At 42.8% G+C, this 13,842-nt stretch overlaps 1 protein-coding gene across 6 annotated transcripts in view; it reads right to left on the minus strand.

The window, feature by feature from the left end:
- Nucleotides 1-13,842, minus strand: part of CLUAP1 (clusterin associated protein 1) — a 73,019-nt gene that overhangs the window by 11,141 nt on the left and 48,036 nt on the right. For all 6 annotated transcript variants that reach the window (XR_012996392.1, XR_012996391.1, XM_076350609.1 and 3 more), the window contains one exon: nt 3,163-3,270. Coding sequence is in view for 4 of the 6 variants with exons in the window: in XM_076350609.1 (XP_076206724.1) it covers nt 3,163-3,270 (108 nt within the window). In the remaining 2 variants the exon portion in view is untranslated. The remainder of the gene's footprint in view (nt 1-3,162; nt 3,271-13,842) is intronic.

Consider the following 13,842-nt stretch of genomic DNA (forward strand, 5'->3'; position numbering starts at 1 on the left):
TGTGTTGATTTTTCTCAATTATACCAAGTGACCTAATAAGAGAGATTATCTCTCCCTGAGAATCTTGCCTCTGTAATGGCAAAACACACTGGAATACCTCCCCACTTATTACAGAGGGAGGAAGTCTTCTCTTACAATACTAATAACCTGGAAATTAGAGATGTAAAACTGGATCACAGCAACTCCAGGAACTGACTACAGTGGACCATTTCTCCTTAGTTTGAGAGCAAATACGGCTCAGAAGCACCACCGTGTAAGGAGACACAATGCTTCAAAAGCAAGCAATTGAAATCTCTTGAATTCAGTCAAGGAAAAAAGCAGTAATTAATAGAAATAATGTTCTTGTCATGCTGCCTTAATAATTAAGTACATTTTAAATGCAAACTACCTGTGCTGAAGTACATGTATAGATTCTTGGTGTGTTTAATGACAAATGGCCAAAAGTGAATGTTCAGGCCTGATTTTCTAAAGAAGCTGACGCACCTGACATTAATCTCAAGTCTTGACATGTCTCCAGCGCTTCAGTTGGTGAGAGGGTCACGCAGTCAAACACATCACCTCACTATCGATGAGGGTCCTGGACCAAAGGGGCCCATTTACACAGACAGAGAGGTGCAGATCTGAGACTGTTCTCAAGGCTAGAACTGTTCGTCACATAAGCGCATACTCTGGATCAGGCTGGAGCTCCCGAAGGAAAGCGTTGGCCTGACTGGTGTCTTGACACAGTCCAAGCTTTTGTTTGTATGTTCTGGACAGATAAGAATGGGCAGGACTGAGCAAGCTCACTCTAACACCATGTCGTGGTTTAATCTCAGTCGGCAACTAAGCACCACGCAGCCGCTTGCTCGCTCCCCCCCACCCGGTGGGATGGGGGAGAGAATTGGAAGAGCACAAGTTAGAAAAAGTCGTGGGTTGACATAAAAAGTTTGATAATTGAAATAAAATGATAATAATAATAATAATACACAAAACAAGCGATGCACAGTACAATTGCTCACCACCCGCCGACCAATGCCCAGCCAGTCCCCGAGCAGCGGCCCCCCCCGGCCAGCTTTCCCCAGTTTATGTACTGAGCATGATGTCCCATGGTATGGAATGTCCCTCTGGCCAGTTTGGGGCAGCTGTCCTGGCTGTGCCCCCTCCCAGCTTCTTGTGCACCTCCAGCCTGCTCAGTCGGTAGAGCATGGAAAACTAAGAAGTCCTTGGCTAGTGTAAGCATTACCTAGCAACAACTAAAACATCGGTGCGTTATCAACATTGTTCTCATCCCAAATCCAAAACACTGTACCAGCTACTAGAAAGGAAGTTAACTCTATCCCTGCCGAAACCAGGACACACCACAAGCAGAGATATCCCAAGGTTGAGTTTTCCTAAAGAAGAAGCGTAGGCATTTTGAACCAAAGCCAGCAGTACGGACAGAGTGCTCACTGTTAATCTCACGGTGTAGCTACAGCTAGAGCAACTGGGGGACTTGTCCAAGATGATGATGAGTAACCTTTGCAAAGCAGAAAAGTGAGCCAACAATCCTTCCCTTAAGAGCCTAACAATGTTTGTATCCATCTCTGCCAGCAGAGATTACACTGGAGCACTGTAGGACTGAAGTGCTGTGCGTCAGAATGGGGGAATACAACCTTACTCCTTCTGGAGGACCTGTAGGAAAGGCATCTCAGGAGCCATTTAACATACCTGGAGCTGCTTCAGTAGCAGGTGAGAGGCAAAAAGAGGACAGCCTTAGCTCAAGGGAGGCTTCCAACTTACACAGAGATAAGGAGAGTAAAGATTGGGATGGCGACCGTGTAGCCAGCAAACAGCATGCTCAGAGTATGCAAAAGTCAGAGCATAATTATCTGCCAGAAGTAGTTTACTAAACACTAGGAAGAGACCTACAAAAGCATAGAAAGCAATCTAAACAGCATGGCAGAGAAAACATCCCAGGGATTTGAACTGCTTGCTTTAAGTCTGACAAGCTAATGCTGAGTCTCCAGTAAGTGTAATTAATGATAACAAAGCTCTTCCTAGAAAAAATGCTACTTGCAACAAAATCTACAACTTTTATAATAAAGCTTTTCGCTCCTAAAACTGATATTAAGAGCTGACTCTGGCTGCAACCAGTACCCGTATCACTAGGTTATGCTGTCCTCTGAGATGAGGCATCACAGACAGTTACATAGTCACTCCAAAGCTCTAAAAACTGCGTACAAACCTTTCCTTGAGAAAATGCATTGTAAAAATTCTTAGCAAATATTAGCGTTTCCAGCACTTTTCAAGAATTTTCAAGTTTTATGAAAAACAGAGGAACTGAGGATAAAAATGCTTGAATTATATTGACTTGAGAACTTCAGCTTCTTGCTCTGGTCTCAGTCAGAGAGGGGAGAGCAGAATTCAACTCGGAAAAAACACATATTTGCAGTTTATCTAAGTAACAGCTTCCAGCAGAAGTAGTGGCACATGAAATTACCCACACAGGCACTTCATCCGGATCCCAGAGAGGCTTTTGCTGATGGTCAGAATCACTCACCGCTAACAAGAACGCCAAGGAGAACTAACCTGATTTCCTGGTTTCAATTTGCTTGACTATCGACTAAGCAGAACATTTCTTTTCCCACCTAAGTGAAACACAGACCCTCAGACAGTCGTTTCTGAGTTGCTTCTGACCAGGGTTCTAGTGGAATCAGCAGCCAGAGGCTGCAGTTCCACTCCACATAAACAGTGGCAGAAGCCAGACGTCCTTCCCTGAAATAAATAACTCGGGTGTGTTGCACCCGTGACTGTGTCAGTGCAGGTGGCTTTATGGACTCGCTAAAGGTCTCCTTTTGAAGAAGACTCTACTAGACGAAGTGTCAACAGCTAAAGGGAAATAACTGCTTTGCAATGAGAAATAGTATTACTTTTCTACGGCTTTGTATAAAAAGCTTCAGAATCTGCAAGGCAATACCAAGGAAGGATTCTCCTCACATGGTACTTTTTTCAGTAAATACTCCTTAATTTGCTCCCCTGAAAGCACTATGTTTAATCCATAAGACACTGTGCTCTTACAGCTCACAAGAACTGAGCAGCGCCAATGTCCTTGAACGATAAACAGGGTCTTCTTACATTTAAGATTACTCAGATAATTCCAGCACGTCCTTCTGAATAAAGGCAACTAAGGAAAGGTTAAGATACCTTGCAGTAGCATTTCTGTGGCGGTGCGCTGCTTCATGATTTGCCCGTCTTCCACTTCACTATCAGATCCTTCATCCTCTTGAATCTCTATGTCGGAATCATCGTTTTCTGGTTAAAACAAAAGCAGTTGATAAGTATCACTCAAACCAACCCACAACTCAGAAGAGCAGTTGGACGCAAGAGATGCTAGCAGTCTCTACCTTTGTTCAAGTCCAAGATTAATTAAAAACGCAGTTGCAGACAGAGCATTGGCTCTACTGACAAGCACAGGGAAATAGCCAACGTCCACATCCTAAGGATGGCATCCTTCTACACATAAGTGCCAAAGAAGCATACAGTATAAACAATTGTCTTGGGACAATCCTCAGATTGTACCATAAAGGTGCTGCTCTAAATACACTCTCTGGGTATGAAGCATACATACAGTCAGAAGGTGCTATTTCAGCAACTGATTTAAAGATAAAAATCTTTTAAAAGCATTTGGAAAGTGTGGGCTTATTAATACAACTCCTAGTCTTTTACCCTGACATAAGCAATATCAAAACCCGTCCCCTTAGACCCTTTGCCTTTCATTTAATCACGCATTAGAAAAGCACAGTGAGACATCTCCAGATAAATGAAGGCAGTTCCAGCCAAACCCAAGATGGCTGGAGAGACAAAAAAGCTTCCCAAGATGCAGGAACTTCTTCCAACATTTTCATAATCTGCCTTCGTCTTCTTCTTCCTATCCAAACTAAAGCCTACTTAGTCCTTTACTCCTGGTTCCCCAGTCACCAAATTGGAACAAACCTAAAGGACTTAGCTTAAATTGTCCTTCAGATGTTTGAAAGGATGACAAAAGTCTTCAGATACTTAAAAGTGCCTGCAAAGAAAAGGGCAGGCTGTTCGCCATGTCAGCTCTACGAGTCCTACCTTGAGGTTCCCATTCACGGTCAACCAAACTGATTCTCCTCTGAGCCTACTCTGAAGGAAAACAGTGGGTGGAAAGTTGGCGCAGAAGTGTGTGGAACGTTTGGAGCAGGCTCTGCGCCATTTAAGTCTCCTTCTACCCCATGAGCTTTTCCCTCTCTCCTTGTTCATGCCTGCCTGCTTGTGCAAGCTCCTTGGCTCACTAAGACCAAGCTCTGCTTTCCAGCTACTGCCCACTTGTGATTATTTACTTCCCTCTTCAAGCATTCAATCAATGAGCCAGATCCTCAGCTCTTATCATCTTATGAACTCTTCTCGCTCGGGTAGAGATGAGCCCCTCTGCACCAGCTGATCCCACAGCTCAGCGCTGATGCTGTGTGGTGGCCTGCCTGCAGGAGCTGATGGAATTAGCAGTGCTATAGCAAACCCAACAGGACCCCGTGTGAGGCCAGCACCCAGCACAGCAACAATAGCTGTTAATTATTTAGAGAAAATAGGCAATTCTTTCCCAGGTGCATTTAATTACACACACGTCCGAGCTGAAAATGGAAATAACTACTTTAATTATGATTAGTAATGAGCTGACACATCTTTACAGTATTTAATTATCAAACAATATACAAATACTAGACATTTTTCCATAATCTTTTTCATTGCAATATGAAGTTAATGACAAAATATAACGGCAAGGGATGTATTTGATACCCTGGTAAAATTACGAGGCTCCAGCAACGTTAGCTACAATTTCTATTTGTGTTGCACTTTCTTCTTTGGCAAGTGAAGGAATCACTCACTGCTGCGTGACCTGAATACTGTTCCCATTTACCTGGTATTCAGGAAAGCGAGGTTTTGTTCAGCCTTTGCCCAGGCAAACTCCTTGGGAAGAGCGATGTGGAGCCTAAATAAAGGATTCGGGTTCGTTGTCTGTTTGTTAAAGAGCGAGACTACCTCACCTGCGATGGCTGTCACTGCTACTACTAAAATGTCCCCGTTCTTATTTTGTGGGTTCCCCCCCCCCCTTCTTTTATTCTTTTTTTTTTGAGCAGCAATTCCTCCCTTTCAGGTTTTGCCATTTGTGCTCCTCCTGTTATGCAGCACCACTGGCCAGAGCTGAGGATGCCGCAGAGCCCTTATGATTACTTTGCCAAACCACTTCTACTTCATCCCCATTAGCACTTTCTGCTTCTCGCTGGGATCTCCTGAGCATGAGCTGCCAGCTGAGATGGGGACTAATGGAGCCAGTGCTCTCCGCTGACAACCCAAAGTGGCAAACCCAGCTAACACACTTCGGGGACAGGACTTAAGAGCAGAGAGGCATAGCAATGCGATTCTGCTCTGCGTGGGGGCCCCGGTGTAACAACATGGGGCTTTAATTTGACATTTCACTTTTCTGGGAACCTTTTTTTTTTTTTTTTAAAAAAACTCCTGTGGTAACAGACTCTCAGATATAACATGTAAAATATATTTCCCTTGGGACAAAGCAGTGGTAAGAAGACAAGAATAAAACAGGCATGAATCTGCCATCTTCCTTTTGCTGTGTGTAGGTGCTCTCTTCCCTAATACCCACGCTGACGGCTTAATGCTCTCCCGAACCACGTGAACCCTTCCAGCTCCCTGTAGCGCACTCCTGGGCACTCCAGCCATTTCTGACCCATTTCAACTTGCAAAAAGGAACCTCGTTTCATCATATAATTCCCCACAGTACCTTTCTGTTGGAAAGTGGGACTTGCAGGAGGATCCCACGGTGAGTAAGTGCCCTGCGATAGGAGTGATACCTACTGTGGCGAGAGCATCAGTGGCTGGAGGGCCCCAAGCTGCTGCTTTGTGAAAGGAAATGGTTTAAACACAGCTTTTTTCCCCCCTCACCCAGCCCTTTTCTTCTTTCCCTCGTGTTCTCTGCTATTCTCAATCCCCTCTTTCTCACACTATTTCTTTTATCCTTCTCCCCCACTAACTTAGATGTTGTAACCCTTGCCTGTCAGTGATGAAGTCGCAGTTTTCTGCTGTTCAGCCCATGCATGGATGCCACAGAATACCACAGAAAAGCATGCCTTGTGTCTCAGCTCTACCTCTTGTCTTTCGCAGTGTGCTCGACAAGCCAAGCCAGTAGCAACTGAATGCCTAACTTTCATTTACGCCTTTAAAAATCCTGGATTATTTTTCAATACAAATGAAGAGAAGATTAATCAGGTGAATTACCAGCATATAAGCAGAGTGCATAATTTTTTCTACCAAGTTGTGACTTTGAAACACATCTTGTTATGGATCTATGGCAAGAGTTTGGATTTTCTTTGAATAGCCTCGCTGGAATTTTGATGCACATACGCCAACACGAAGCATCACCATGCTGCTACAGTGAACGCACGCCGGAGGATCAGAAAAGTGGCAGCTGCAAATGCAAATTCAGCAACAGTAAAATCTGTGCCTCCAAGCCTCCTGCTCACCACTTGGAAAGACATAAAGCACCTTTTTCATTTACAAAAAAATAAATGTATTGCTCTAACCCAGCTCAATGGCTGCTATCACCGAGCCCGGCTCTATCCAGTATACAATCCGAGTTATCATCAGCTGAGCAGAATCGTGCTGGGCCAAAATCCCAAGGACACAGAAGCAGAGGATGTTGCTGAAAATTTATTTAAATACACAAGCTGAGTACGGGCTTCTTAGCGGGATTAAATGGCAGACTAACCTAATGCTGTGTGTGACCCGTCCTAACTAGAGCACTCTACAGGGTTCCACCATCCTACGTCCCTCATTGTATGTGCCCAGTTTTCAACAAAATATTCTTGGTATTCATAAAAAGGTGACGATTCAGAAAGTTTCATTTAACAACATATAGAATGAAACTACTTGTTGCCCTAGGAGAAGTCACAACCACATCTGTGTAATACTGCATAACAGAAATTACAATGCATCAATTCCGGGGAGAAAAGGAACATTCTTTATGGAGAAAAGGTAGATTTTTCTTAGTATCAGCATAAAGCAACGAAGGTAATAAAGCGTATTACTACAAATTCCCACGTACTAGTACATGGAGTACAGAACACATTCTAATGCAGCTGGCTTACAAGATTTGCATGGTTTTACGTGAAGATTATTTGACTTTTCACGATAAACTGTTATTCAGCAATCCACGTGCCCAAATTTAGGCCAACGTTGGCAGCTTACTGGAGCTTAAGGCTGGTATTTTAACAAGCTCCTGTATTTTTACTACGAAAAGGTAATCAACAGAACAAGTCTATAAACTGTGTTAGGCCCATTTCCCCACCGCTGTGATTTACTCTACTGCACGGAGAATGCTGGCAAAACATCAGACTACCTGAGAGAGAATATACTGGGATTTTAAACCCTGCTTGCCTTACATTTCAACATTTCCATTTCGTAAAGGTGGGTTTCAGTCAACTAAATTAGTTTCATTTAAAGCAGTCCAGCCACAAAAAGTACATCCCGGTTACAACTGAAAAACACTGCTCTCAGAAGATGCATTATTTGTTCTAAAGCACACCCACTGTTTCCAGAAAAAGCCAGAGCAGATACCTGGACCGATAATACTATATTTAAATGATTTAATTTTTGGTAATTTGCAACGCTTGAAGGAAAAACATCATGATTTAATAACTCACCACTGATTTCATTACAGATTTGTTAGTTTGCATAAATATTCAAGTAAATGCATCCAACTGTAAAATATGAAGGTACTGTGGTGGTGTTGTGGTTTAACCCCAGCCAGCAGCTAAGCCCCACACAGCCACTTGTTCACTCCCCCCAAGTGGGATGGGGGAGAGAATTGAAAGAGTAAAAGTGAGAAAACTTGTGGGTTGAGATAAAGACAGTTTAACAGGGAAAGCAAAAGCCACACACACAAGCAAAGCAAAACAAGGAATTCCCTCACTCCTTCCCATGGGCAGGCAGGTGTTCAGCCATCTCCAGGAAAGCAGGGCTCCATCACATGTGACGGTGACTTGGGAAGACAAACGCCATCGCTCCAAACGTCCCCCCCTTCCTCCTTCTTCCCCCAGCTTTATATGCTGAGCATGACGCCATATGGTGTGGGATATCCCTTTGGTCAGTTGGGGTCAGCTGTCCCGGCTGTGTCCCCTCCCAACCCCTTGTGCCCCCCCAGCCTGCTCGCTGGTGGGGTGGGGTGAGGAGCAGAAAAGGCCTTGACTCTGTGTCAGCACTGCTCAGCAGTAACGAAAACATCCCTGTGTTATCAGCACTGTTTCCAGCACAAATCCCAAACACAGCCCCGTGCTAGCTACTGTGAAGAAAATTAACTCCATCCCAGCCAAAACCAGCACAGCTGAAGATAATGAGCACAAAGGACATTGGTTATTGATATGCTTTAGAATTAGATGTAAGTGTTGCTTAGCATGTTCCACTTCATAATAAAAATCACTGCTTTGAAAACACAGGCGCTGGCTCCACAGCAATTACTGGATTCAGCGGGATGTTGATTTTGGTGAAAAAACATCATGAAAAAAAATCAAGTGGGCAACTGACAGCCACTTGATCCAAAATAAAATCCATTTAACAAACAGCATGAAGTTTTAGAACAGGAAAAAAAAAAAAGGGGTGGATTGGGATTTTAATGTGACCAAAGGGAGGGTGAAGTTCAGTTCCCACTTGAAAGCCTTGGTTCTACCAAACGCATACTCGTGTCTCACCAAACTCAGAGACACTAGTTGTGTACATCAGCCGGAATACTCACGGATTATGCAGCTCTGCACTTCGAACAGGAAGAAATGCTTTGATATATAAATTTCAGTAGGGAACATCCTTTGTCCTTAGCACAAAACTGAGATCCTTCGTGTGATCTCTGAGGAAAGTTCATCCTGGTACTGAGAGCTTGGATCAAGGTCCAAACGCCTGTGGCTCCTACTAACTTCAGCAGAAAGCTTGGACGTTCAGACCTTCGTATACTAAAACTGGGCAAGAACATACCAACAAACACCAACCAGTAGGTTTTAGAGGTCTAAGTGCACTTTCTTACCTCGCTCGGTCATTTTAAAATGGTCCATTGCTACAGTGTCCAAACTCCCATTTTTAACAGTAAGGATGATTCACCACTGCCCAGGGAAGCGATAGGTCTCTGTCACTTGAAGTCATTAAAAATAACTCTCGATGATAAGCTGCATTTAAACTGGGATTTGTAGTCTTGGCACAGGAATAAGTAGCTTAGATATTTTTTGGCCCATTTTATAGAGAGGTCATATTCAGAGACCATAACTATTTCTAATGATCTCAAAAGCCAAGAATCCATCAACGTACTATTAAATTAGAACATGAATTTGCAATTATTTAACAAGCAAAACACAAGACTATTGTGGACAAATTCCAAGTGTCCATTACAAGAAGATGGATGGTCTGAGCACCCTGCTGGTGACAGTGCTGAGCATCAGCAGTATCATCCAGGCACCTCGCCCTTGTGGGAATTACCCAGCGACTCACTGCTACACTTCAAATGCCGCAATTGTTGCAATGGGGCTTTTTGTTTATCTGCTGTCAGATTTTAAAGCCTCAGTTCTGGAGTAGAAAGGGTACAAGAGATTCAGTGCGGCACCAAACTGCAACAGCGCCATGCGATTTGCTATCCAAAGGGCAACATCTATTTGCTCTGTTTAATTCAGCAAGACGATAGAGCTAAGCACATTTTGCTTGGCTGTCAGAAAAGAAAGAGTTAGCTCGGCCAGTAGAACTGGCCAAGGAAACACTTTGGCTGTGTATCGAGCAGAACTGAAGCTCTCCAGGAGCATCAGTTAACCCCATTGCTATTGCTGAACAATATTGAAGTAGTGCAGATTTCAAAATGCTGGGTAACATGGATGTTTATTCATTCTACAGACCAAGCAAGAGTATGCAGGGTGGGCTGACTGGAGCGGCACACCAGAAAGTGGTACAGTCAATGAAAAATGCAGTCTTACAGCAAATACTTTTGCAAACTGAAATCAAATCCTGGGCATAGCGTTACCCAAAAGAAATACAGGAAGTATTTTGAAAAATTAAAAGGGTTTATTTTTGTATTTTCAAAACAAAACATTTTACTTTTTTTTAAGTATAGTTTACATAGCCTGCTTTTAAATTGACAAAAAAAGAATCTTAGAAAGAATGCGAGAAAACACACATGAAAGAGTGTGTAAAAAAAGTGAGAAAGAAAGATCTGTAAATGTAATAAGCTGATTAGTCTGAAAAAATGTATTTCAGTCTAGAAACATTTCCACTTGTTACTTTTTGCTCAGCAAACATGTTTTTTCAACCTTGGATGAACCTGACAAAACATCTTGAATTTCTGCTGTGGTCAGTCACCTTCCTAGCCCTCTCCTCTCACACCAAGCCATTATCAGAGGAACCCTTCACGTATCTACACCTGACAACAGTTCTATCAACAGCCTTCACGGTGCTCATCCGAGCAGTGTCTAATAGAATGTTTTAAGAGCCACTGGAAACCAAGAACCGCAAGGAAACCGAGCCCTGAGTTTCAGTCAATTGGCATTCGTCACTTTGCACCAGCCTTGGATGTGCCACAAGGGCAGCACGCTGTGTGAAAAACACCACATCGCATATTGGTTTCTCTAAGAGCATCTTATGTGAAGTAAAGATTACAAAAATAACAGCGAGTTACTTACCCCTCATCACAAAAAACATTTCTGTACTGCTGCAAATACTTAATCTCGTATATTTTCATCATGTAAGTAACACTCAAAGCCTGATCTGTATCTAGAGTTCAACATCTTTACACATTTTAAGAATGGGTTTTCACATAACTTAGTGTTAGCTTTTCTTTTTTTTTAGTGCAGTCGTTTTATGGGGATGCTCTGTCAGAAATAAAAGATGATTTGCAACATATGCTAGCAAAAGAAAAAAATAACCAGGCTGCTTCTGAATTACACTAAACATTTTTGCAAGTTTTATGCATGTACCATGACATATCCACGGGCTTTCTATATTCTTAACAGACCTGCGCAATTCAACCTACATTCCACAGCTCTTCTTTACAAGAAATATGATTTGGGTTTCTCTGGTGTTAGTTCAGCCTGAAACTCAACTGAGAGCTGTCCAGAATTCCTGCAACTTCTGCTGCAGAGAAATGACCTGTTAATTTGCAACCCTTCTTACCAAATTAGCAGGAGATAAGGTCAAAGGATCCAGACAACAAGAGAACTGCATCAATTAGGAAGGTACACAAAGGTAAGAGTGCTTACAGGGGCAGAATGGATGCTGACTTTTATCAGTTAATGGTAACAAATTTATCACCAGATTCCAGCCTATGCTGTTAGAAGAGCCTCATTAAGTGTTTTGCAGCTCTCGGGGGCAAAGTGTAATGAGAGTTAGAGAACCTTCCCTTTTCCTCACAGGAGGCACTGGCCCTGTGCTACCCCTCTGTGTAGAAAAGCAATGAATCAAACGAAGCTCACTCCACCACCCCGGACCTTCAAGATTCAGGCAGAGAGTCTTAGGATACTGGGAGACATCAGGCCAGCCTGCCCACCTTCCACTGAGCGGAGCTGCAAGGGGAAGAAGCTAATCCCTTTGTCTCCAGAACCCGATGCACGAGCAAGACCAAGTCAGAGCAGGGTCTACTTTAACAGTCCTGCGAGCAGGCACAACGTTGGGTTGAAGGCCCAGACAACAAAGTCCTAAATTTTTTGACAAACTGAAGATGGAAGAAAACTTAGGATAAAATCACTTTGCTTTGTGTGGGGGGCATTACTCAAAAATGCAAGTGGACTAAGGAAGTATTTTTTCCTCCCAAAACCTACTTTAGAAAGTTGTTTCTGATGGCGAAGAAAAGCCCTTCTTTAATCTTCCTTGCGTCTGTCTCATTAACAGGGCACATCCTAGCTTAGAAGGAGGATGTAGCAGCAGAATATCCAAACATAGGTGAAAGAAGGTTTAAGTGCTCATGCCTGTACCATTTCCCCACAATACACACAATGCTCACAGTACTCGTTGACAAAATCACTAGCCGCCAGACCAAGGGCTCTCGGGAATCCTCTACGGCAGAACCCCCATCCCTTATCGTGCTTCCTATTTCTAGCGTGAATTTCACTATTAACCTTTGGGGGGGGGGGTGGGCAGGCAAAGCTGTTCAGTGATGCTGCATCGATTCTGCTGCTGTTTCTTTGTTTCCTCTTGTGCAAATAATGTGTTTTTCTTGTGAGGAGGATCCTGGGATTAACGTAACCGTTCTGTAAACTTATCCCTGACAGGGCACTATGCCATTTAAGACGCCAACCTCTGCATTCTCTTACCAAAGTAAATCTCTTGGTTTTGAATTGTATAAAGGGCATCATTTCACTAATAATGAGAGGAGGAGAGTGGGGTCTGGTCTAAGGAAAAAGCACAGCCTGGTACCTGACGTTAGCAAACCGTGGTCTCGGAGAGTTTTACAACGTTCAATAAATTAACCTTACAGCACCCAGTAATGAAGCCGTGCTCCATGCTCGTGACTGGGGAAACAGCCTCTGAGAGCCAAATTTATTGTCTGTTACACCTCTGCAACTCTGCAGACTTCCACACCGTGTGCAGATAAAGGCAGGCTGGAGCTGACAAAGATGACTTGATTTTCCAAGGTTACGGGACAATCAATAGACAAGCCAGCACTGAAAAACAGGATCCTGGTGCTCTTATCACTAGAATAATTACTAATTATGACAATTAAGTACTTGAATAAAGATATATTATAGCACTATTTTTAGGTCATTAAAAGTCATAACCACATGTTCTTAGGTGGCAGTTTAAATCACTCACTAAAAGGCAAGGTTCATATCATTTCAGTTATGCAAAATGACTAATAGTTTTCCAAGTGAAAATCCACAGATGAGGAGAAAGCAGATCAGCAAATTTTCACGTTATACTTCATAATGCTGATTACAGATGATAGATGTTCTTCTCTTCTTGAACTTATTTATCCTGGAAACTGTCAGATAGCAGGACCTGGACTTTTTCACTCAAGTAAATCCTTAAAACAATTCCACATTCTTATAATTTATATTACAAATCCTATGTTTCAGCTAAAACCTCTTCACTTTTTACTGCATTGACATAAGAAGCTGAGATCAAAGATGGGCAGAAATGAGTGAATTTCCTTTCATGAGCTTGCTCTGAAAATCTCTGCCAGCAAACAAACAGTGAAGCGCAATTTTTATGTCTTTACTCAATTTCAGCTTTCACGAACTCTCCCTCTGATCCTGAGAATTAACTCCCTTTCTATTTTTCCTCACTACCATATAAAAATGCACATATTGCAATATTAAATTCACAGGGGTAATTAATGAGGAAGTTCTTGCTAATGCTTGGCTCAAAAGGAGCAAAATCTGGTTTGTTAGCTTTCTGAAAAACCTCAAGAGGTTATTATTCCCTTCTGATCCTCAGCTAGAATTCTAATTTAATTAAGAATAAGTTTAGAAAAAAAGAAAAAAACCCAAATTTTAATTGCATTCACATTTTGCAGGTACACAAAAATCAAGCAAATGCAAGCAGGCAATCGTGGACCCCACTTTGAAGGTCAGTGCTATTGAAGAGCATTTCAAGCTGAGAGTTCTTCATCTGCGAAAGTTACGATCTGATAGACACATCACCAAGAATTAATCCGAACACATAACCGAACTCCATGCCATGCAATGTGGCAGGCTAGCTGCTGAGGACAGAGATTATATTCCAGTTTTGCAAGGCACACCAGCGCATGTGTGATACGAGGCAGCCAAGCGGTCCCACACACCAATGAGACTACTCACCTACACGCAAGCATTTGGCCGGGTAGAATCCTCT

The sequence above is a fragment of the Aptenodytes patagonicus genome, chromosome 13 (genome assembly GCF_965638725.1).
Source record: "Aptenodytes patagonicus chromosome 13, bAptPat1.pri.cur, whole genome shotgun sequence".
NCBI lineage: Eukaryota > Metazoa > Chordata > Aves > Sphenisciformes > Spheniscidae > Aptenodytes > Aptenodytes patagonicus.